Raw genomic sequence first — 26,376 nt, 5'->3', positions numbered from 1 at the left:
AAGATTAATTAGCTAAGGATATAAAGTTTAGTGACCATTATTCAGAAGTTTCTCTGGTGGCTCAGATGGTAAAGAATCTGCCAAAAGTGCAGAAGACCCAGGTTTGATCCCTTGGTCAGGAAGATACCCTGAAGAAGAGAATGGCAACCCCCTCCAGTATTCTTGCCTGGAGAATCCCACGGACAGAGGGGCCTGGTGGGCTACAGTCCATACAGTCCATGGGGTCACAAAGATTCAGACATAACTGAGCAACTAACACACACATTATATCTGTCATATTTTGGTAGAGTTTTAGAGGTTGTTCTATAATCTGATATCTGAAGCTCCTACTGCTTCCTTTCTAGGCAAAAAATATATATATATTTTTTCATCTAGATGTTTCCTCTCTCTTCACCTTTAAAAAATCTTTCCATTGGCACATGAATTTGTGTGCCACATTACTTCAAAATGATCCAGTTGGCTCATTTGTTAAATGTTATGTTGATCTTGTTTTAAAAAAACACAGATACTGATAATAATATCAGACTGACAATCATGACAACCCTTCTCCTTTCTTCTCAATTAGCCCCAATGTTTTTGAATAGCTATTTCTTTATTTTGAATAAAGAGGCCACATGACATGTACACCAATGACATGTGACCTATTAAATATAAACTTTAGGGGAGAATCCTCAGGAAAAGTAAGAAGAGTCTGTGAATAAAAGTACAAATGCTTAAACTTCAAATAGTTTCCAACACAGAGGCAAAAAAATTATTTTGAACAGGGAGGATACGGGAATAGAATGAGGTTGAAAGTCACCTTCTCTATTCTATCCCTATTAGGGCAATAATTGCCTGGGATACGATCATTCCAAAGGAGCAACTTCGAGGATTATTCTTTTCCAAATAAATGAATCTACATAACTCACTGAGCCTAGATCAATGACCCAGAAAGTGTGTAATTCATTAACCTTTAAGCATAATTTTCCTGGACCTAGCAATCACCTGGAGTTTGTTAAAAATACATAGTCCAGGCCTCTTCCTAGAGTTATTAAACCAGATCCTCTGAACACAACCATCTGAAATCTATGGGACACAGCAAAAGAAATTCTTAGAGGTAAGTTCATAGCAGTACAAGCCTTCCTCAAAAAACAAGAAAAATCTCAAATAAGCAACCTAGCACACAAACTACAATAATTCAAAAAACAACAAACTAAACCCAAAGACATATTTTTTTGCTCTTTCATACTGTAAAAAAGATAAGACTTTAGGTTTAGTTTGTTATGGCAAACTAAACTAAACCATATGGCAGAAAGCAAAGAAGAACTAAAGAGCTCTTGATGAAAGTGAAAGAAGAGAGTGAAAAAGTTGGCTTAAAACTCAACATTTAAGAAACGAAGATCATGGTGTCCAGACCCAACACTTCATGGCAGATAGGGAAATAATGCAAACAGTGAGAGTCCTTATTTTGGGTGGCTCTGAAATCATTGCAGATGGTGACTACAGCCATGAAATTCAAAGACGCTTGCTCCTTAGAAGAAAAGCTATAACCTACCTAGACAGCATATTTACCAACAAAGGTTCATTTAGTCAAAGGTATGGTTTTTCCAGTAATCTTGCATGGATGTGAGACTTGGACTATAAAGAAAGCTGAGCACTGAAGAAGTGATGCTTTTGAACTGTGGTGTTGGAGAAGACTCTTGAGAGTCCCTTGGACTACAAGGAGATCAAACCAGTCCATTCTAAAGGAGATCAGTCCTGGGTGCTCATTGGAAGAAATGAAACTAAAGCTGAAACTCCAATACTTTGGTGACCTGATGAGAAGAACTGACTCACTGGGAAAGACCCTGACGCTGGGAAAGATTGAGGGCAGGAGGAGAAGGGGATGACAGAGGATGAGATGCTTGAATGGCATCACTGACTCAATGGACATGAGCTTGAGCAAGCTCCGGGAGTTGGAGTTGGACAGGGAAGCCTGGCATTCTGCAGTCGATGGGGTTTCAAAGAGTCGGACGTGACTGAGCAACTGAACTGAACTGAAACCTAAAATCAGAAGAAAGAAGGAAATAATCAAATAGACAATCTAACTTTATACCTAAAACAACTGGAAAAAGAAGAACAAAAAAAAAAATTACTAGAAGGAAGGAAATCATAAAGATCCAAGCAGAAATAAATGAAAAAGAAATGAGAGAAATAATAGTACAGATTAATAAAACTAAAAGTTGGTTCTTTGAGAAGATAAATAAAATTGACAAACCTTTAGCCAGACTCATTAAGAAAAAAAGAGAGAAGAATCAAATCAACAAAATTAGAAATGAAAAAAGAGAGGTTACAACAGACAATGCAGAAATACAAAGGATTATAAGAGACTATTATGAATAACTCTATGGCAATAAAATGGATAACCTGGAACAAATGGACAGATTCTTAGAAAAGTTCAATCTTCCAAGACTGAACCAGGAAGAAATAGAAATTATTAACAACCCAATTATAAGCACTGAAATTAAAGCTGTGATCAAAAATCTCCCAAACAACAAAAGCCCAGGACCAAAAGCCCAGATGGCTTCATAGGAGAATTCTATCAAACATTTACAGAGGAGCTAATGCCTATTCTTCTAAAAATCTTTCAAAAAATTGCAGAGGAAGGAACACTTCCAAACTCATTCAATGAGGCCACCATCACTCTGATGCCAAAACCAGACAAAGACAACACGAAAAAAGAAAACTAGAGGCCAATATCACTGATAAACATAGATGCAAAAATCTTCAACAAAATTTTAGCAAAACGAATTCAGCAACACGTCAAAAAGTTCATTCACCATGATTAAGTGGGTTTATTCTAGGAATGTAAGGATACTTCACTATATGCAAATCAATCAATGTGATACACCATACTAACAAATGAAAAGATAAAAACCATATGATAAAATCAATAGATGCACAAAAAGCCTTTGACAAAATTCAGCACCCATTTATGATTAAAACTCTTCAAAAAATGGGCCTAGAAGGAACTGACCTCATTAACATAGTAAAGGCCATATATGATAAGCCTACAGCAAACATTATTCTCAATGGTAAAAAACTGAAAGCATTCCCCCTAAGATAAAGCGCAAGGCAAGGATGTTCACTTTCACCACTGTTATTCAACATCATTCTGGAAGTCCCAGCTACAGCAATCAGAGAAGAAAAAGAAATAAAAGGAATCCAGTTTGGAAAAGAAGTAAAGCTCTCAGTGATTGCAGATGACATGATACTGTACATAGAAAACCATAAAGATAGGATCAGAAAATTACTAGAGGTAATCAGTGAATTTAGCAAAGTTGCAGGATACAAAATCACTACACAGAAATCACTTGCATTTCTATACACTAACAATGAAAAATCAGAAAGAGAAATTATGGAATCAATCCCATTCACCATTGCAACAAAAAGAATTAAATATCTAGGAATAAACTTACCTACGGAACCAAAAGAACTGTACACAGAAAAGTATCACACACTAATGAAAGAAATCAAAGATGACATAAACAGATGGAGAGATATTCCATGTTACTGGATAGGAAGAATCAATATTGTGAAAATGACTATACTACCAAGTACAATCTACAGATTCAGTGCAATCCCTATCATATTACCAATGGCATTTTTCACAAAACTAAAACAAAAAAAAAATTCACAATTCATATGGAAACACAAAAGACCCCAAATATCCAAAGCAGTCTTGAGAAAGAAGAATGGAGCTGCAGGAATCAAACTTCCTGACTCAAGACGATACTACAAAGCTACAGTCATCAAGACAGTATGGTACTGGCCCAGAAATAAACCCACGTACCTATGGGTACCTTATTTTTGACAAAGGAGGCAAAAATATACAATGGCAAAGACAGCCTCTTCAATAAATGGTGCTGGAAAGACTGGACAAATATAAGAATGAAATTAGAAGCCTTCCGAACACCATACACAAAGATAAATTCAAAATGGATTAAACATCTAAATGTAAGATCAGAAACTATAAAACTTAGAGGAAAACATAAGCAGAACACTTGATGACATAAATCAAAGCAAGATCCTCTATGATCCATCTCCTAGAGTAATGGAAATAAAAACTAAAGTAAACAAGGGGGACCTGATTAAACTTAAAAGTTTTTGCACAGCAAAGGAAACTATAAGCAACCCTCAAATTGGAGAATATAATAGCAAATGAAACAACTGACAAAAGATTAATGTCCAATATATACAAGCAGCTCATACAACTCAATGCCAGGAAAACAAAGAACCCAATCAAAAAGTGGGGAAAAGACCCAAACAGACATTTCTCCAAAGAAAACATACACATGGCTAACAAACACATGAAAAGATGCTCAACATCACTCATTATTAGAGAAATGCATTCAAAACTACATTGGGATATCACCTCATACAGGTCAGAATGACCATCATCAAAAGGTCTACAAACAATAAATGCTGGAGAGGGTGTGGAGAAAAGGGGACACTCTTGCACTGTTGGTGGGAATGTAAATTGACACAGCCACTATGGAAGATGGTATGGAGATCACTTAAAAAACTAGGAATAAAACCACCATATGACCCAGCAATCCTACTCCTAGGCAAATACCCAAGAAAACCAAAATTTAAAAAGACACATGTATCCCACTGTTCATTGCAGCACTGTTTACAGTAGCTAGAACATGGAAGCAACCTAGATGTCCATCAAGAGATGAATGGATAAAGAAGGCTTGGTACATACACACAATGGAACATTACTCAGCCATAAAAGGAATGCATTTGAGTCAGTTCTAATGAGATGGATGAACCTAGAACCTATTATACAAAAGTAAGTAAGTCAGAAAGAGAAAGATAAATATCATATTCTTATGCATATATAAGGAATCTAGAAAAATGCTACCAATGAATATTTTTGCAGGGCAGCAATGGAGAAACAGACATAGAGAACAGACTTATGGACATGGGAGAGAGGAGGAGAGGGTGAGATGTATGGAAAGTGTAATATGGAAGCTTACATTACCATATGTGAAATAGATGGCCAACAAGAATTTGCCATATGGCTCAGGAAACTCAAACAGGGGCTCTATATCAACCTAGAGGGGTGGGGTGGGGAGGGAGATGGGAGGGAAGTTTAAAAGGGAGGGGATATATGTATACCTATGACTAATTCATATTTAGGTTTGACAGAAAACAACAAGATTCTGTAAAGCAATTATCCCTCAATGAAATAAAAAATTTAATTTTTAAAAACTGAATGAAAAAAAATGGCCATTCTGGCGATCCTAAGCTTAAGATAAGAGCTATAGAATCATTTTTAAAATGTAATTTTCTTAAAATTAAATTTAAAAACTTGAAATTAAATTCTGTTCTATCACCATCTTAAACAAAACAAAAAACTTTTAAAATTGAATCCAAAAATAAAATACTTAGGAATAAACCTGACCAAGAAGGTGAAAGACTCACTGAAAGCTATAAAACATTAACAAAGGAAATTGAGGATGATTCAAAGAAATGGAAAGCTATCTCATATTCTTGGATTAAAATAATTAGTACTATTTAAATGGCCATACTATCCAAAGCAATCTACAGAGTTAATGTGGTCCCTATCAAATTACCCATGACATTTTTTACATAAGTGGAACAAATAATCCTAAAATTTGTATGGAGCCATTAAAGACCCAGCATTGCCAAAGAAATTGTGAGGAAAAAACAAAGCTGGAGGCATAACCCTCCTCAGACTTCAGACAATAATACAAAGCTTCTGCTGCTGCTGCTAAGTCACTTTAGTCATGTCTGACTCTGTGCGAGCCCACAGACGGCAGCCCACCAGGCTCCCCCGTCCCTGGGATTCTCCAGGCAAGAACACTGGAGTAGGTTGCCATTTCCTTCTCCAATGCGTCAAAGTGAAGTCGCTCAGTGGTGTCGGACTCTTAGCAACCCCATGGACTGCAGCCTACCAGGCTCCTCTGTCCATGGGATTTTCCAGGCAAGAGTACTGGAGTGGGATGCCATTGCCTTCTCCTAATACAAAGCTACAAGAGTCAAAACAGCATGGTATTTGCACAAAAACAGACATATGGAACAATGGAATAAAGAGCTCAAAATAAACCAAGACACTTATGGTCAATTAATCTTCAACAAAGGAGGCAAGAATATACAATGTGAAAAAGACAGTCTCTTTAGCAAGTGATGTTGGGAAAGTTGGACACCTTCATATCAATGAATGAAGTCAGAACACACACCCACCATTTATAAAAATAAACTCAAAATGGCTTAAAGACTTAAATATAAGATATGACACCATACAGCTCCTAGAAGAAAACAGAGGCAAAACATTTTCTGACATCAATAGTACCAATGTTTTCTTAGATAACTCTCCCAAAGCAATAGAAATGAAAGCCAAAAGTGGGGCGGGGGGGGGGGGGCAGTGCTTGGGGGCACCTAATGAAACATACAAGCTATTGCACAGCAAAGGAAACCATAAACAAAATGAAATGACAACCTGCAGAATGAGAAGAAATATTTATGATGCTACTGACAAGGGCTTAATTTTCAAAATATACAAACAGCTCATAAAATTCAACAACTAAAAAAACAAATAACTCAATCCAAAAAATGGGCAGAAGACCTACAGACTTCTCTCCAAAAATAACATATAGATGGCCAATTATCACATGAAACAATGCTCAACATTACCCTTCTTCAGGGGATCTTCCTGACCCAGGGATCAAAGCTGTGTCTCTTATGTCTCCTGCATTGGCAGGTAGGTTCCACTAGAACCACCTGGGAAGCCCAATGATAAGGGAAATGCAAATAAAAACCTCAGAGCAGTCGGAAAGGCCATCATTACAAACAGACAAATTCTGGAGAGGATATGGAGAAAAATGAAATCCTCCTACACTGTTCATGGGGATGTAAAACACTATGGAGGTTCCTCAAAAAATTAAAAGTGGAGTTGCCATATGATCCAACATTCCCACTCCAGGGCACATACCCAAACAAAAACTATAATTCAAAAAGATATAAGCACTAGTTCAAGATGGCAGAGTAGAAGGATGTGTATTCATCTACTCCTGCAAGAACACCAAAATTGCAACTAGCTGTTGAATAACCATCAACAGGAAGACACTGGAACCCACCAACAAAAGATACTTCATGTCCAAAGACAAAGAAGAAGCTGCAGCAAGATGGTAGGAGGGGCGCAATCACAATAAAATCAAATCCCATACCTGCTGGGTGAATGACCCACAAACTGGAGAACAATAATAACAAAGAAAGTTCTCCCACTGCTATGAAGGTTCTGAATTCCACATCAGTCTTCCCAGCCTGAGGATCAGACAAAGGAACTGAATCTCCAGGGAATCTGGACAGCATGGTTTGATTACAGGTCTTCCACAGGACTGGGGGAAACAAAGACTCCAGTCTTGGAGGGCACAAACAACATCTTGTGCATACCAACATCCAGAGGAAAGGAGCAGGGACCTCACAGCTGACTGAACCAAAACTGCCAGCTAGTGTTAGAGGGTCTCCTGTGGAGGTGAGGGTCACCAGGGGCTCACCACATGTCACCTCAGGCCAAACAACTACCAGGGAGGGAGTGCACCCCACCCGTCAGCAGAAATCTGAATTAAAGCTTTACTGAGCAGAGCCCTGCCCACCAGTTTAGTTCAGTTCAGTTGCTCAGTTGTGTCCGACTCTTTGCAACCCCATGGACTGTGGCACGCCAGGTTTTCTTGTCCATCACAAACTCCCAGAGTTTATTCAAACTCATGTCCATTGAGTTGGTGATACCATTCAACCATCTCAATCCTCTGTCATCCCCTTCTCCTTCTGCCTTCAATCTTTCCCAGCATCAGGGTCTTTTCTAGTGAGTCAGTTCTTTGCATCAGGTGGCCAAAGTATTGGAGTTTCAGTTTCAGCATCTGTCCTTCCAATGAATATTCAGGACTGATTTTCTTTAGGATGGACTGACTGGATCTCCTTGCAGTCCAAGGGACTCTCAAGAGTCTCCTCCAACACCACAGTTCAAAAGCACCAATTCTTTGGCGCTCAGCTTTCTTTATAGTCCACCTCTCACATCCATACATGACTACTGGAAAAACCATAGCTTTGACTCGATGGACCTTTGTTAGCACAGTAATGTGTCTGATTTTGAATATGCTGTCTAGGTTGGTCATAACTTTCCTTCCAAGGAGCAAGCGTCTTTTAATTTCATGGCTGCAGTCACCCATCTGCAGTGATTTCGGAGCCCAAAAATAAAGTCTGTCACTGTTTCCACTGTTTCCTCATCTATTTGCCATGCAGTGATTGGGCCAGAGCAAGACCAAACTTTTCCCATAGCCAGTCCCTCTCATCAGGAATCCTCATCCATCAGAGGGAAGACAGAAGAAGGAAGAAGAAGCACCATCCCATAGCAGCTAAACAAAAACCATATAACAGAAAGTTAATCATGATGAAAAAGCAGATAGTTAGGTCCCAGATGAAGGGACAAGATAAAACCCCAGAGAAACAACTAAATGAAGTGAAGATAGGCAAAACACCAAAAAAAATTCAGAATCATGATAGTGAAGACAACACAGGATCTAGGGAAAACAATGGAGAAGATGCAGGAAATGTTTACCAAAGACCTAGAAGAACTAAAAAACAAACAGAGATCAATAATACTCTGCTGCTGCTGCTGCTGTTGCTGCTAAGTCGCTTCAGTCATGTCCGACTCTGTGCAACCCCAGAGACGGCAGCCCACCAGGCTCTGCCGTCCCTGGGATTCTCCAGGCAAGAACACTGGAGTGGGTTGCCATTTCCTTCTTCAATACATGAAAGTGAAAAGTGAAAGTGAAGTCGCTCAGTCATGTCCAACTCTTAACGACCCCATGGACTGCAGCCTACCAGGCTCCTCTGTCCATGGGATTTTCCAGGCAAGAGTACTGGAGTGGGATGCCATTGCCTTCTCAATAATATACTAGAAGGAATCAATAGCAGAATGGATAAATGAACTGGAAGATGGAATGGAGGAAATCACTACTGAAGAACAGAATACAGAAAAAAAGAATGAAAAGAAATTAAGACAGCCTAACAGATCTCTGGGACATGAAATGCACCAACATGCACATTATAGGGGTCCCAGAAGGAAAAGAGAAAGAGAAAGGACCTGAGAAAATATTTGAAGAGATAATAGCTGAAAAGTTTCCAAACATGGGAAAGGAAATAGTCAACTAGTCCAGGAAGTATACAGAGTCCCCAGAAAGATAAACCCAAGGAGGAACACATCAAAACACATAGCAATCAAACTGTCAAAAATTAAAGACAGAGATAAAATATTAAAACAACAAGGGAAAAATGACAAATAACATACAAGGAAACTCCCATAAGGCTATCAGCTGATTTCTCAACAGAAACTCTACAAGCATGATATATTTAAAGTTATGAAAAGGAAAACCTACAACCAAGAATATTCTACCCAGCAAGACTCTCCTTCAGATTTAATGGAGAAATCAAAAGCTTTCCAGACAAGCAAAAGTTAAGAGAATTCAGGACCACCAAACTAGCTTTATAACAAATGATAAAGGAGCTTCCCTAAGCAGGAAACACAAGACAAGGAAAAGACCTACAGAAAATAAACCCAAAACAATTAAGAAAATAGTAATAGGATCATACATCTATATAATCACTTTAAATGTAAATGGATTAAATGCACAAATCAAAAGATATAGACTGCTGGGCATATGAAAACATGTGCATGTATGTATGCACTTCCACTTACCACATCACAATGCTTGACCCCAAAATTGTGTTTAAGTATTTTACATTGTTAAGATCCTTATGTTTCCATTATGGCTTACAATTGCAATTACCTTTTATTTTTTGTCTGGCTATTGTGAAAACTGATAAACATCTTTCACTATTGTGATTATGTAACTATTACTCAATACCATTGTATCATGATAGGTCAACAGAAAAATAATAGAACTCTATATATCACCAAAACTACAATTTAACAGAAAAGACATGTGGTGCCAAGGAGAAGGAAGGGTAAAGGAAGGATGGAGGGGACATTTGGAGTTAGCAGATGAAAACTAGCATATCAGTTCAGTTCAGTCATTCAGTCGTGTCTGACTCTTTGTGACCCCATGGATGTCAGCACACCTGGCTTCCCTCCATTGAGTCGGTGATGCCATCCAACCATCTTATCCTCTGTCATCCCCTTTTCCTCCTGCCTTCAATCTCTGCCAGCATCAAGGTCTTTTCAAGTGAGTCATTTCTTCGCATCAGGTAGTCAAAGTATTGGAGCTTCAGCTTCAGCATCAGTCCTTCCAATGAATATTCAGGACTGATTTCCTTTAGGATTGACTGCTTTGATCTCCTTGCAGTCCAAGGGACTCTCAAAAATCTTCTCCAATACCACAGTTCAAAAGCATCAATTCTTCACTGCTCAGCTTTCTTTACAGTCCAACTCTCACATTTACACATGACTACTGGCAAGACCATAGCTTTGATTAGATAGACCTTTGTTGCAAAATAATGTCTCTGATTTTTAATATGTTGTCTAGGTTGGTCATAAATTTTCTTCCAAGGAGCAAGCATCTTTGAATTTCATGGCTGTAGTCACCATCTGCAGTGATTTCGGAGCCCAAGAAAATAAAGTCTGTCACTGTTTCCATTTTTTGCCCATCTATTAGCCATGAAGTGATGGGACTGGTTGCCATGATCTTAGCTTTTTGAAAGTTGACTTTTAAGCCAGCTTTTTCACTCTCCTCTTTCACTTTCATCAAGAGGCTCTTTAGTTCCTCTCCACTTTCTGTCATAAGAGTGGTGTCATCTGCATATCTGAGATTATTGATATTTCTCCCAGCAATCTTGATTCCAGCTTGTGCGGTATCCAGCCCAGCATTTTGCATGATGTACTCTGCATATAAATTAAATAAGCAGGGTGACAATATACAGCCTTGATGTATTCCTGTCACAATTTGGAACCAGTCTGTTGTTCCATGTCTGGTTCTAACTGTTGTTTCCTGACCTGCATACAGATTTCTCAGGAGGCAGGTAAGGTAGTCTGCTATGCCCATCTCTTACAGAATTTTCCACAGTTTATTGTGATCCACACAGTCAAAGTCTTTGGCATAGTCAATAAAGCAGAAGTAGATGTTTTTCTGGAATTCTTTTGTTTTTTCCATGGTCCAACAGATGTTGGCAATTTGATCTCTGGCTTCTCTGCCTTTTCTAAATCCAGCTTGAGCATCTGGACATCATTGGTTCATACACTGTTGAAGCCTGGCTTGGAGAATTTTGAGCATTACTCCGCTAGTGTGTGAATGAGTACAATTGTGCAGTAGTTTGAACATTCTTTGGCCTTGCCTTTCTTTGGGATTGGAAACTAGTATATACAGAATGGATAAGCAAGGTCCTACTGTATAGCACAGTGAATAGTCAATATCTTACGATAAACCATAATGGGGAAGAATATAAAAAACGACATGTATATATAACAGAATTACTTTTCTGTATAGCAGAAATCAGCACAAGATTGTAAATCAACTACATTTAGATAACAAAGAAACAGGTGGAAAAAAACAACAGGCCCACTGAGAAAGAAGCCCAGTAATCTGCATTTCAACAATCGTTTTTAGGTATTTCTTTTGTTCACTGACGTTTGATAACCTCTAGCTCAAATGAAGAACTGTTTAATAAATCCCAAATAAAGTCTGGGCAGGAAGTGATTTCTCACTGTTCTATTTATAAGAATGTTCACTCTTTCTCAGTTCCACCAAACAGCCATAACAAATCAGTCTTCCAAGATATTTCCGGCTCCCCTACCTCCTAAATCAATCTATGCTGAAATTTTCAATTTTATGAGATGCCCTGAGCTTACAGCACATAAGTCTAGATCTTCAGATCCTGTCCTGAAGTGATATTTAAGGAGCAAGATTTTTTTATTCCGTCTAACAATGCATTTTTGGTGACAGTAGCCCACTTACTGACAAACAGTTCCCACCAGAAAGAGAGCTGTACAGAAAATATAAGCAGACTTCTACTGGAGACTGAGAGAGTTGTTACATTTACCTAATTTCTTAAAATATAAATGGGCTTCTCAAGCAGTTCCAGCAGAAGGATCCTTTTCCATTTTCTTTCATTTTAGCACAACTTCATTCTGAAGTTTTGCTTTAAATGGCAAGAGTAAGTAAAATTCAAGCAGGTCTGCATACTTGAAAGTATCTCTCAGAGACTGGGTATGAAATCTATTTTATTTGATTCAACCAAATATAGCACAGGAAAAAATTAAACAAAAGAGAAATAACTATAATTGGATAAACAATAATAATAGTAATAAATTATTAATATAATAATAATAATTCTTAAACAAGAACATCTTTCACTTATTCTGAACATTTTATTGAAAATCCATTAAGTATCAGGTACCATACTAAATACAAGATAAAAATAAGAGTATTGAAATGAGTCAGAATTTAAACAGCAGAACTTTGACTTTTGACCTAACCATTGGTCTATGCATCAAATAAGGGCCTGCAAAGAAGGTGTAGTCCTTAAAGGCCTAGCCAGTTCTTATAAATATTTTCCCTACTTATGCCACATAATTTTTTTCTTCCTAGATGTGTGTGAAATTCACAGTAAACAGTGTTTATATCTAGAGATAACCCACTAATTTTACTACCATATTCAAAAAAACATGTAGGTTTACCTTCAGTTCCATATGCTAGAGGCAACAAGATAAAACAAAAAAGGACTTCCCTGGTTGTCCAGTGGTGGAGAATCTGTCTGCCAATGCAGGGAAACAGGTTTGATCCCTAGTCCAGGAACATTACATGTACTGTCGGGCAATTAGGCCCTTACTCAGCAACTACTACTAAAGCCTGCACGTTCTAGAGCCCATGCACTGCAACTACTGAAGGCCTTGCCACTGCAATAAGAAGCCGCACACAGCAACTAGAGAGTTAGCTGATGCCCAGTCGTGGATGTGTCTGGTGGTGCAAGTAAAGTCTGATGCTGTAAAGAACAATACTGCATAGGAACCTGGGATGCTAGGTCCATGAATCAAGGTAAATCGGATGTGGTCAAACAGTAGATGGCAAGAGTAAACATCAACATTTTAGGCATCAGTGAACTAAAAAGGACTGGAACGGGTGAATTTAATTCAGATGACCACTATCATCTGAATATCATTATCATCTTGACTACTACTGTGGGCAAGAATCCTTTAGAAGAAATGGAATAGCCCTCATAGTCAACAAAAGAGTCTGAAATGGAGTAGTTGGGTCCAATCTCAAAAATGACAGAATGATCTCTGTTCAATTCCAAGGCAAACCATTCAATATCATAGTAATCCAAGTCTATACCCCAACCACTGATACCAAAGTAGCTGAAGCTGAACAGTTGTATGAAGACCTATAAGACAGTTGTATGAAGACCTATAAGACCTTCTAGAACTAACACCCCAAAAAGATGTCATTTTCATCACAGAGGATTGGAATGCAAAAGTAAAAAGTTAAGAGATACCTGGAGTAACAGGTAAGTTTGATCTTGGAGTACAAAATGAAGCAAGGAAAAAGCTAACAGTTTGGCCAAGAGAATACACTGGTCATAGCAAACACCCTCATCCAACAACAAGAGATGACTCTACACATAGACATCAACAGATGGTCAATACCAAAAGCAGATTGACTACATTCTTTGCAACCAAAGATGGAGAAGCTCTATATAGTTAGCAAAAACAAGATTTGGAGCTGACTGCCACTCAGATTATGAGCTCCTCATTTCAAAATTCAGATTTAACTTGAAGAAAGTAGGTAAAACCCCTGAGCTATTCAGTTACAACCCAAATCCAATCCCTTATGATTATACAGTGGAAGTGACAAATAGATTCAAAGGATTAGATTTGATAGACAGAGTGCCTGAAGAACTATGGACAGAGGTTCACTGCATTGTACAGGAAGCGGTGACCAAAACCATCCCCAAGAAAAAGAAATGAAACAAGGCAAAATGCTTATCTGAGGAAGCCTTACAAATAGCTTAGAAAAGAAGAGAAGCAAAAGGCAAAGGAGAAAGGGAAAGATATGCCCAAATGAATGCAGAGTTCCAAAGAATAGCAAGGAAAAATAAGAAAGCCTTCTTAAGTGAACAATGCAAAGAAATAGAGGAAAACAATAAAATGGGAAAAACTAGACATCTCTTCAAGAAAATTAGCAATACCAAGGGAACATATCATGCAAAGATGGACACACTAAAAGACAGAAACAGCAAGGATCTAACACAAGCAGAAGGGATTAAGATGAGTGGAAAGAATACACAGAAGAACTATACGAAAAAGGTCTTAATGACTCGGATAATCACAATGGTTTGGTTACTTACCTGACATCCTGGAATGTGAAGCCAAGTAGGCCTTAGGAAGCATTATAAAAACAAAGCTAGTGGAGGTGATGGAATTCCAGCTGAGCTATTTATAAATCTAAAATATGATGCTGTTAAAGTGCCCTGGTGGCTCAGATGGTAAAGTGTCCGCCCACAATGTGGGAGACCTGAGTTCAATCCCTGGGTTGGGAAAATCCTCTGGAGAAGGAAATGGCAATACATCCCAGTATGCTTACCTGGAAAATCCCATGAATGGAGGAGCGTGGTAGGCTACAGTCCATGGTGTCGCAAACAGTCAGACACGATTGGGTGACTTCACTTCACTTCAAAGTGCTACACTCATATGACAGCAAATCTGGAAAACTCAGCAACTGCCACAGGACTGGAAAAGGTCAGTTTTCATTCCAATCCCAAAGAAGGGCAATGCCAAAGAATGTTCAAACTACCACACAATTGCACTCATTTCACACGCTAAAGTTAATGCTCAAAATCCTTCAAGCTAGGCTTCAATGGTACATGAACAAAGAACTTCCAGAATGTACAAGCTGAATTTAGCAAAGGCAGAGAACCAGAGATCTAATTGCCAACATCCATTGTATCACAGAAAACCCAAAAAACCTCGTGCAAAATGCTGGGCTGGATGAAGCACAAGCTGGAATCAAGATTGCCAGGAGGAATATTAACAACCTCAGGTATGCAGATGACACCACCTAATGGCAGAAAGTGAAGAGGAACTAAAGAGCCTCTTGATGAGTGTGAAAAAGAAGGACAGGAAAGCCTGATAAGCTGCACTTCAGGGGGGTTGTAAAGTGTTGGACGCAGCTTAGCAACTGAACAACAATAGCAATCCCTCTCATACACCTCAGAGTACTTCAAGGTAGATAAACTATACAGTAAAAATGATAATATAATTACATTACCTCTACTAACAAACTAATAATCACTGATGTGATTTCCCACAGTCAAAATTTATCTTTAAAATGAAGGTCCAACAACTGAGCTGGTAGAATAGAGTGCCTTATACAAAACATAAAAGTTATTAGTTGGGTAACTGTTGTATCTCACAGCCTAAGCCTTTGAACATACATACAAATTATTTTGAATGCAATGGATGGGGAACTCTTGAAATTTTCAGGCAAGTGAAATAAACAATTTTTCTTTCATCTAATGATTTTTCCTAAGTTAAAAATAATTTGCATTGAAATACCCATATTCTACCAAATACATATGTTCTAGTATTTTTATCAGAGAAGGCAATGGCACCCCACTCCAGTACTCTTGCCTGGAAAATCCCATGGACAGAGGAGCCTGGTGGGCTGCAGTCCATGGGGTCGCTAAGAGTCGGACATGACTGAGTGACTTCACTTTCACTTTTCACTTTCACGCATTGGAGAAGGAAATGGCAACCCACTCCAGTGTTCTTGCCTGGAGAATCCCAGGGACGGAGGGGCCTGGTGGGCTGCCGTCCATGGGGTCGCACAGAGTCAGATATGACTGAAGCGACTTAGCAGCAGCAGCAGCAGTATTTTTATGGAATTTATAGTAATGGTACTCATACTTCCACATAACATTCAACAGTTTGACAGAAATTTTTGAATCTGTAATGATTATACATATTTATGTACTCACATGAGTCACAGCCAGGGAGCCAAAAATGGGCTCCACTTTTAATTTTTTAATGGATAGACTGGGCAATGCCAATAAAATTTACACTGGGCAATGCCTAAAAAATTTTACCAATACGTTTAGGTACACATCATCAGTTGACCAATGAACTCTTTTAATAAGGTTGTTGTTCTTGTTTAGTCTGACTTTGGGACCCCAGGCTGCCAAGCTCCTCTGAGAAATCATGGGATTTCTCAGACAAGAATACTGGAGTGGGTTGCCATTTATTTACTACTGAGCCACCAGGGAAGCCTTTTTTAATAAGGTTATTAATAAGTAAGGTCTTCCCAGGCGGCACTAGTGGTGAAGAATCTGCCTGCCAACGCAGGAGACAAAAGCGATGCGGGTTCAATCCCTACGTCAGGAAGATTCCCTGGAGGAGAGCATGGCAACCCAATCCAGTATTCTTGCTTGGAGAATCCCATGGAGAGAGGAGCCTGACAGGCTATAGTCCACAGCATTCATGCACTGATAAGTTACTGAGAAAAAAACAAAAAATTATAGATCATTTGGAGGCATTTAAATTTGACTGAAGTTAATGAATCGCAGCTTGTAACTATCATTTATCAAGTTCAAGAAATTTTACAAGAAATATTGCTCCTCTTTCACAACACAGCTATAAGGTAGTCATGATTCCTACTTCACAAAATAGAAAACTAAGGCTCTGAGAAGGTAGGGCTTGGCTCTCCCAGGGTCTTAGATATAGTAAAGGGCTCAGGAAGGAGTTATTCAGATTGTCTGTCAAAAAACATATCCTTGTACTTTCAACTCTGCCAAGCTGTTTCTGATGACTAGGAATGAAGCAGAGAAAAGTAATAGAAAACAGAATACAGAAATATTTCTATAGAAATAGAAAAGGTCATTAAATTCTGATTTCAGATTGTAGTATCTAATTTATACAAAAGTGAAAACATTAAACTACTAGAATACATTTTGTTTCATTTTTAACTTTAATGAATCTATTGCTCAGAAGTTTAAAATTCACATTTAACTTCAAAATCGTAAAATTTCAATTAAAACACATAAATGTGTCAAATACCTTACCTCACAAATATATTTTATATACTTTTAATGATTTACATGTTAGTTACACTTACAATTTCTAAGGTTTTATTTAAGGCCTTATACATCACGGGGTTCATTTTATTTAGTGAGAGGCTAAATACATATTTTTTATGCTCTTTCAATTTTCCATTGGCATATATCATTAAAATTTCCTTTCCAAAAACAATTTTTCTTTTTTGCTACTTAAATTCAAGCTTCCCTTCCTTTTTCTTTCCTCGCTGTTCTTTATTTCTTGGACTAATCCTCATGTAAGTAGCTTTCCTCCCTTTACATGCCATCCTTGCAATTCTGTTACTTTTCTTCCTGTCATTCCGCTATCTATAGCTTCCGAAGTCTTCAAAGCCGCCTGTAATGTGCCTGGAGGGCTATAGTCCTTGGGGTCACAAAGAGTTGGACGTGACTGAGCAACTGAGCACGCAAACAAATGTTGTAACAGCTAGTAGTGCTCAGTCAAGAGACCTAAGAAAGCCTTGCCCCCAGTTAATTTCTGAGAGTATCTTCACTGATAGGCTGACATTAGCAAACCCCAAACTGAGGTCAAAGTGACCTCAGTCTAAGCAATCATCATTCATAAAAATAAAATGAAAATAAAATGAGATCCCAAATTTACCCTTGACGCAAAAGGTCCCAGCTGTTTCTTCGTATGTGTTCCCAAGTAAATTATTTCAAAATAAATAACATAATAAGTGATTTATACCAGATCTTTAGGATTATTTTTCTCTTTATGGCTGCATCCCAGAGATCTGCAGTGAACAAAACCAACCAAAATGGAGGATAAAACTTCCCCTAAATATCTCCGCAGCAACCGGAGTTCTTATATTTTCCCTCAATACAGTTTACTTAGAATAAAAGCTATAATTAAAGTTTCATGAGGTTGAAGAATGCGAAAGTTTTATTTGGCATTTGTATCACCAACGCTTTGTACAATACTTGCCACATAGCAGACCCTCAAGTATTTTTTAACAACTAAGTGGAAAAAATAGTACTTTGATGCCCCCACTTGAGAAAATAATCTACTTTCCCCAGTTTTAAAACTCATATGTCCTTGCTTTTTATTTCATATGCCACTGTGAGAGCTTATTCAAAACTTATTTAACTTATATGCAGAGTACATCATGAGAGACGCTGGGCTGGAAGAAGCACAAGCTGGAATCAAGATTGCTGGGAGAAATATCAATAACCTCAGATATGCAGATGACACCACCCTTAAGGCAGAAAGTGAAGAAGAACTAACGAGCCTCTTGATGAAAGTGAAAGAGGAGAGTGAAAAAGTTGGCTTAAAGCTCAACATTCAGAAAACGAAGATCATGGCATCCGGTCCCATCACTTTCATGGCTAATAGATGGGCAAAAAATGGAAACAGTGACAGACTTTATTTTCTTGGGCTCCAAAATCACTGCAGATGGAGACTGCTTACTCCTTGGAAGAAAAGCTATGACAAACGTAGACAGCATATTAAAAAAGCAGAGACATCACTTTGCCAACAAAGGTCCGTATAGTCAAAGCTATGGTTGGAGTCACGTATGGATGTGAAAGTTGGACCATAATGAGGGCTGAACCCCAAAGAATTTATGTTTTCTAACTGGTATTGGAGAATACTCTTGAGAGTCCCTTTAACAGCAAGGAGATCAAACCAGTCAATCCTAAAGGAAATCAACCCTGAATATTCAAGGAAGGACTGATGCTGAAGCTGAAGCTGAAGCTCCAATACTTTGGCCACCTGATGGGAAGAGCCAACTCATTGGTAAAGAACTTGATTCTGGGAAAGATTGAAGGCAGGAGCAGAAGGGGATGACAGAGGATGAAATTGTTGGATGGCATCTCTGATTCAATGGATTTGAATCAGAGTTTGACAAGCTCTGGGAGATAGTGAAGGACAGGGAAGCCTGGTGTGCTACAGTCCATGAGGTTACAAAGCGTCAGACATGACTGAGTGACTGACTTGGTGACTGAACAACAACATTGAAAGCTTGACGATACCTGTCTTCATAGAATGTCAGACCAGGGAGAGGCTTTAAATGTAATAATTTACAGAAAAGAATGATCCTAGGTAGTAAAAGTGATATACAGAGTGACATACATGTATTTAGTTATCCAAGGCACAATGAATGAGAACCAGGTCTCCTGAATTTTGTATTTTTTTTCAATTTCATCAATTCAATTTATTTTTATTATTGAAATGTTATGAAGTATCATAACCTGTATAGCTAACATCAATGCAGCTATTAGTATCTCTTAAAATACCAAAAACCCGAGTTTGAATATTCCATTGACCAAATTACTAGCTGAATTACTTGGCAATATCATAGTATTTATTAAATGTATTTCCATTTCCCTACTTGCAAAGTATTCTGAATAAAAAAGAAAGAAATCTCCAGTGATCAAGACAACATTCCACAATGAGACCACTAAGAAGACAAGAGCTTCCACAGCAATGCAAGAAGGTTTGCAAAACTCAAGAAGGTTTAAAACAACTAGAAATTTCCATCTAAGAATGCTCTGATAATGGCTATTCTCAGAGTTTTTTGGGTTTGGGTTATTTTGCTTGTTCATTCGTTTTTAAGTTGTTCAGCTCTAATGAAAGGACACTGGATAAGTGTTGGACATAAGTGTTTCCAGAGAAGTTTAGAATGCTGACAGCGTAGGAGAACAAATTTACAGTAATTTTTTGAAGCAGTGTTCTAGTTTGCCAAACAAAAGAAAATGCGGGTAGAGAACACAGAGTAGTCACTGCTTTGAAATATATTGTTTTGTGTTACCAAGTCCACTGTTGATATGGTGAGTCAATGAGAACCGGTTTATACATGTCTTCGGAAGTTGGAATTGTTACACTATATTCACCTATATGTTTCCAGCATTATAGGTGAAAAAGCTTTTTCAAAATATAAAAAATTACAGAATGGAAAGTACATACAGCTGTTGCTTATTTCTGATTATCACAATTATTTTCAAATTTGTTATCTAAACACCTGATTACATGTTTTTTTTTAATCTGGCAAAGAGCCAAAGTCATTCAAATTTTACGTTTTTTAAAGGGTAAAAGTCAGAGACTGTTTCTTCCCTCTTATTTTGGCAGTAAATAGTAGCATTCAATTTATTTTATCTACTTCTAACATAAGTCATTGAGAGTAGTCTTATGTTAAACTCGCATTACCAAAGGCACTTCCACAACTTTTGAAAAATTTCTAAATTCTGATTTTTAGGGAAAAAAAAAAACAAAAACCCTCCAGAATTATCAAAACAATTCCCACAAAAATCTAATACTTATCTTTAGTAAAATTATCACGTTACATATGAATCTGTTACAATGAAGAATTAGTATATTGCACAAATGTTGCTTTGGGCACTGACACAAAACTACATAGGCACAGGATTACTGGACTCCTTTTATAAAGGCTTAAGTTCAACAATTTGCAACATCAAATAGTTCCTAAAAGTGTGCTTCCTCGGAAATATTTGCATTAATAATAGCAAACAGTAGCTAACCTATTTTGGGTTTTGTACCTAGCTTATCAATAGAAGAAGTGGCAAAAGGTAATTGAAGGGAAAATGCACAAAAAAGGAAGATGACTGAGACAGTAGTCTCATTGCTAGAGGAAAAGGCCATACTCCATTAAGGCAACAGCCCCAGGATACTTGTAGGCCTGTCTGGTACAAATCCCCGGTCTCTGGATCCAATTCTTTCTCAAGGCCCTCCTACCATCAACTGCAAGAGTACTTTCAAAAGGGAGACTCAAGAGCAGGCAAACAAGTTCAATGTTCAGATTCACTTTGAAAACTTTAAAGAAGTAAAAGTCTCCAAGATGGGCAGCTAAAAGTGCTTTCAGAAGTTGAAATCCTTGTAACCAATCAAGGTGCAAATAAAAATCAGCTTTAGTTTGACAGTGAATCTCTTTAGGATTCTGTCTGCAATGGAGTTCCTTCAAAACAGAGCTCATACAGTCTAAGAAAGACTGAAACAGAAGTCTGGCATTACTGCAAAGATTAAAAGTCAAGAGTAGCTGAAATGCCTGACCAGGAATGAGGCAGAGTGCTCTGGAAAGATACCAAGAATCATAGGGAGTCTGGAGTACACCTGGAACTGATGATACAGCCATCCCTAATGAACACAAGTTAGAGAGAGCTAGGCAGGCATTCGGAGAAGGCAATAGAACCGGGCTGCCGTCTATGGGGTAGCACAGAGTCAGACATGACTGAAGCGACTTAGCAGCAGCAGCCAATACTCTTGCCTGGAAAATCCCATGGACGGAGGAGCCTGGTGGGCTGCAGTCCATGGGGTCGCTAAGAGTCGGGCACGACTGAGCGACTTCATTTTCACTTTCATGCATTGGAGAAGGAAATGGCAACCCACTCCAGTATTCTTGCCTGGAGAATCCCAGGGATGGGGAAGCCTGGTGGGCTGCCGTCTATGGAGTCGCACAGAGTCGGACACGACTGAAGCGACTTAGCAGCAGCAGCAGCAGGCAGGCACTTATTCATTCAACAGATAGTTACGCAGGGCCTAATATAAGGAAACTGAAAAAATGAGGGAGAATGCACTAAAGAATCCAGGGGACAGAGTGTGAAGGATGAGGTAGGGGTGCAAGAAAGAGAAGACAGGTTTAGAAAACCAAATACCCGGGTTACCGACAGAAGAAGACTGAGCCAATAAATGACCAGTAACCAAGAAAAAAATACACGAGGTGGTGAGAAAACAAGAGATGAGAGGGCTCTTCATCAAAAAATTATCTGACAACCGGTCCCTAAAGATTGAGAAAAGGAATGCAACCTAGGAAGGCAGTTAGCTTGCAGAATTCAAATTTGTCAGAGAAGGTCATGCTAAGAGCAAGAGTGTCGGGGGGAAAAAAAGAGGGGAAGAGTTTCCTGGAAGGGAGCAGGGGTTCCTGTGGGATGCTGGAGAAGAGAGGAGGCACAGTGCTTGGAAAAGTTTTGGGGAAAGAAAACAGGTGGGTGAGAAGGAGCCGTCGAGCCATCAGGGTGACTGCGACGAAGGAGGTTGCAAATGCTGGGGGTAGGCAGACAGACCTTTGAATCAGGAGGCCCCCGGAGGAGTGAAGTCTCACTCCATGCCCGTATCCCAGTGCCCCCTTCCACTAGGGCCCAAAGTCCAGGTCTCTCCCGGGGGCCATCGGGAACTAGGCCGGGCTAGGCCCCGCCACCCCGCCCCCCTCCCCACACACACCCCGGCGGCGGGGCTCTTGGCACGCGGCGGGACCAGCCTGGCTCCCACCTGCCCGGTCCGCGTCCTTCCACCCGAGGCTCGGCCCTGCCCCTCGTCTCTACTCACCGAGGGCGCCGTCAGACGGCTGATGCTCTCGCCCAGCGAGTCCAGGTTGACCCGCCTGCGGCGCTGCGCTCGCCTGGCCCCGGCTGTGGCGGCGCTGACTGCGGCGGCGGCTGCTGCGCCGGCCGCCGGGGCTCGGGCGGAGACGTGCGCCGCTCTGGGCTCGGGCAGCCCGGGCGCGCTGCGGCCGCCGTTCCAGCAGAGCCTGGACAACGGGCACTCCGCCTCCTCCTCGGGGCTGGTCTCCAGATAGTCGGAGCCCAGGGAGCTGAAGGACTCGGACGAAATCTTCCTCCGAGACATGCTGTCGGCGCTGCGGCGGCCGAGGCGGCGGCGGCGGCGGGAATACGGGCGGCGGCGGCAGCGGCTGCACCGGCGGCGTTAGGTGCGCTGCGGCCGCGGGGAAACGGGGCAGGGCTGCTCGACCGGGAGGGCGGCCCCGGAGCCGCGGAGCCTCGGGAGCCGACTGCTCATGGCGGGAACTTGCAGCGCCGCGCTGCCCTGGGCCCGCGTTCGCCGGCCGCTGCCGCCTCGGCGCGCGCCTGGACGCGTCTCCGCGGCTGCTCTCAGCTCGCGGGGAGGCTGCGAGTGAGAGCCCGGGGGCGGCCGGGCGGGGAGGCGGCGGCCGCGCGGCAGCGGAGGCAGAGGCTCGCGCCGCCCGCGCCGCCCGCGCGCCCAGCTCGCCCCTGTTGCCCCCCCTCCGCCCGCCAGTCCCTCCCACCTCCCCTGGCCGTGCCGCCCGCCTGCTCCCTCCGCGCGCCCCCTCCTCCGCGCCGTCTCTCCGCAGCCGTCACGTGTTGCCTTCGCACCCACTGGAAGTCTCTGCCTCTGTGCTGTCGCCACGCTTCGGGAGCAACGGGGACACTTCGGCGTCCTCTGAGCGCCACCCCAGCTCCCGCCATCCCCACCTCCTCGCGGAAGAGGCAGCTGAGGAGCAGATGGGGCCCGGTGGGCCCTGAGACAGGGGGGCACCCGGCCGGGACGGAACACCTGCCTCTGCAGCCGCCTCAGGGAAGCCTGAGGGCGTGGGACTGGGGGTCCATCATTTAGAGTCCATCATTGACCTTTCCCTCCGAGTTCATTTGGGAAGTTCTGAGGCCAGGGGGAAAGGCCGAGGGGTCCAGCCCGCCCATGCCCAAGGAGTCGCTTACAAGGGAAGGGGAGGGCCAACGTGTTGGTACCCACCCTGCTGGAGCAGCAGCTAGTGAGGACGGGTGTTCTCGGCCGAGGCTGCGTGGGCTTGTAGATAGCCCAGAGCCGAGAGGCAGGGAATGAGGACAGCGTCTGCTTGGGCAAGAGCCCTGTTACCGAGCGTCGGCCTGGCTGGGCGAGCCCGGGCTCCTGGCCCCTCCGCCTCTGTGCTGGTGCTGGACAGCTCCGCTGGCCACCTGCAGCCGCGTTTGCAGGCGTAGTCCTTTCATAGACTCCACCACCTGGGAGCCGGGGAATGACACTACCCTGTCCTTCATTCTCCTGGAGCTTTGCTCCAAATATGCGATCTGTTCGGGCTAAGCTACAAATGTTGCTCGGAAAGCCAAGGGGAGTGAAAGACTTTTCAAACCCCAAGAACAGCGTCCCAGGTTTGCTGTGGAGCTGCTTCATTCCAAAGCTTGTGCTGTGCTGTGCTTAGTCTCTTAGTCGTCTCCGACTCTTTGCGACCCCATGGACTGTGTAGCCCGCCAGGCTCCTCTGTCCATGGGGATTCTCCAGGCAAGAATATTGGAGTGGGTTGCTATGCCCTCCTCCAGGGGATCTTCCCAACCCAGGGGGCGAACGAAGGTCTCCCTTGTTGCAGGTGGATTCTTTACCGACTGAGCTACCAGGGAAGCCCCATTCCAAAGCCTGCCTCTTGGCAAAAGAACAGTGGCGCTTCGTGCCTGTAGTGCCTGTCCCCATTGTGCTTGCTTTAGCTCCAGGAAAGCCTGGAACTTGTTCTAACATTGAGATGGGCAAATAAGGGTCCCCGGCTGTGCTTCCCTCTGCAGCAAAGCACCTGAGCACGCTCCCCACCATTCCCCTTCCCTGGAAAAGAAAAGTTGATAGGTTCTGGCTTTCGCTCCGCTCCGTAGAGATACAAAAGCAAAAGCAGTTTTTCTTTTAAAGGTTCTTCCAAGGTAAAGACAGATAGGTTTCTGGATTATGTCTATTTTATAACTAACAGATAAAACAAAAACCCTTTGCTGCAACACAACCTCAGTTTGCTTTTAATTCTAAATCTTCCCGTTTGTTTATGAGAATGTCTGAAGATTCCTTTTACATTTGAGGAAAATGCCCTCAAATTGATTCAGAGATATGCCTTAATCAGGTTTTAAATAGGTGTAAAGATATGAACTTGCATATTACCAGTCACATACTTCCCTTCAAATACATATATATGTATATGTGTGTATATATATATATATATATATATATATATATATATCAGTTCAGCTGCTCAGTAGAGTCCAACTCTTTGCAATCCCACAGACTGCTGCATGCCAGGCTTGCCCTTTGAGTCGGTGATGCCATCCCACCATCTCATCCTCTGTTGTCCTATATATGTATATATTCTTTCTCAGTCTGCTAATTGCTAACTACATAGTTTCTCCTCTTAGTAGAGGAAATCAGGCCTCTTTTTAAAAATAATAATAATAGTTATTATTTATAATCATTATTATTATTATTTTGATATTTTGGTGTACCTACTGTTGATTTTCCCACTACTTCGCTTAATTCTATATGCATTTGTTTCCACTGGAAATTAGATACACGTTATATTTTTATCATAAAGTTTATTCATCAGTTCTGCTGAAAACTTTCACTGGCCTTTTTTCCTTATTTGGGGGGTGGTAAACTACATTATTACAACATTGGGAAAGCTGTTTAATATTCTTGTTGTGCAGTATCAATCATAACATAATGCTGGAATTTTTAGTTCTCTTTTTTCAGTAATAATGATATAACTGTCAAGTTCTTTACAGTCATATAATTTTAGATCTTCTATTCTGGATACTAAACAGCATATGCCTTTTATATTCTTTTAATAACTACTGTAGCTCACACACTCACACAAATGTGCTTTTTTGGTAATGGCAAATAACCTTTACATTGAACTTAAACCAAAACTTTTACTAATCATTCATACTCTTGTCTGAAAGTCAAATGCCTGAGTTCAAGGCAATAAATATCATTCATTTACAAAATTTACAGGCAGCCCAAGAGTCTTCTTGTTTACACTGAAAGTTTGTTGCCAGAAAGAATTCTGTACCTATGGGACATTTTTGCTTTGTGTGAACCATTTGAATCAGACTCTTTATAGTATCTAGCCAGAAGAAGTAGGTCTTACAATTTTCTGTATGAATTGATTATCACAATTTCCCCACTGATTTTTAAACTATAAATAAATGGAGGCCTAGATATAAATAGTATATCAATCTATTTTACTTTCAAGGGTTTCCTTTATATTTCTGCTCAGGAGGAGGGTTCAAAACTTGTCTGTATGAACAATGCCATGTGCTATACTTGAATTAACATCTTTAAAAGATAACATAACCTATTCTCCATAAAACAAAAATTTAAAGCCTTAGAACTATTAAAAGGAATCCAAATATTTTAGAAAAGAGTAGTCCACTGAAAAATGAAAGATTTGTGCTCTGATTTTAGGGGGAAAACTTGCACAGACTCATTCCCACAAATCCAGTCCTGCTAAATATATTGTGTTTCTATAAATTCCTCAAAGTAAAGTATCCTATTGGAAAAGGAAAATGCAGGAATGTACTTGGTTTGTTTGTGAAATTAGTGAGGGCAGTTGAGGCTTCAATTCAGAATAATCAAGCATTGGGAAGGATTCCTTAAGAGAGTAGATTCCTCATCTTAATTAAAATGGTGACTAATTCCCCTTTAAACATAAAAATAAACTGTTGTGTATGTCTTACCTTCATGTACAACATTGCTGTTTATAAAGTCCTTTCACTGTTACATTGCCTCATTTGATTTGATTTTCATTCTGTCCAGAAAAGTAAAGAAAAATTACCTCT

At 40.6% G+C, this 26,376-nt stretch overlaps 1 protein-coding gene across 2 annotated transcripts in view; it reads right to left on the bottom strand.

Moving 5' to 3' along the window:
* Positions 1-26,376, bottom strand: part of GUCY1A2 (guanylate cyclase 1 soluble subunit alpha 2) — a 600,412-nt gene that overhangs the window by 497,057 nt on the left and 76,979 nt on the right. Inside the window, exon 1 of one of the 2 annotated variants that reach the window (XM_061440207.1) lies at positions 22,364-22,693. The exons of the other annotated variant lie outside the window; for it this stretch is intronic. Coding sequence (XP_061296191.1) covers positions 22,364-22,663 — 300 coding nt within the window. The 5' untranslated portion in view covers positions 22,664-22,693. Of the gene's footprint in view, positions 1-22,363; positions 22,694-26,376 lie in introns of those variants that run through there. 2 annotated transcript variants of the gene reach the window in all.

The sequence above is a fragment of the Bos javanicus genome, chromosome 15, assembly GCF_032452875.1.
Source record: "Bos javanicus breed banteng chromosome 15, ARS-OSU_banteng_1.0, whole genome shotgun sequence".
NCBI lineage: Eukaryota > Metazoa > Chordata > Mammalia > Artiodactyla > Bovidae > Bos > Bos javanicus.
Note: the sequence above shows the minus strand (reverse complement) of the source record. Positions and strands in the feature narration are given on the sequence as shown.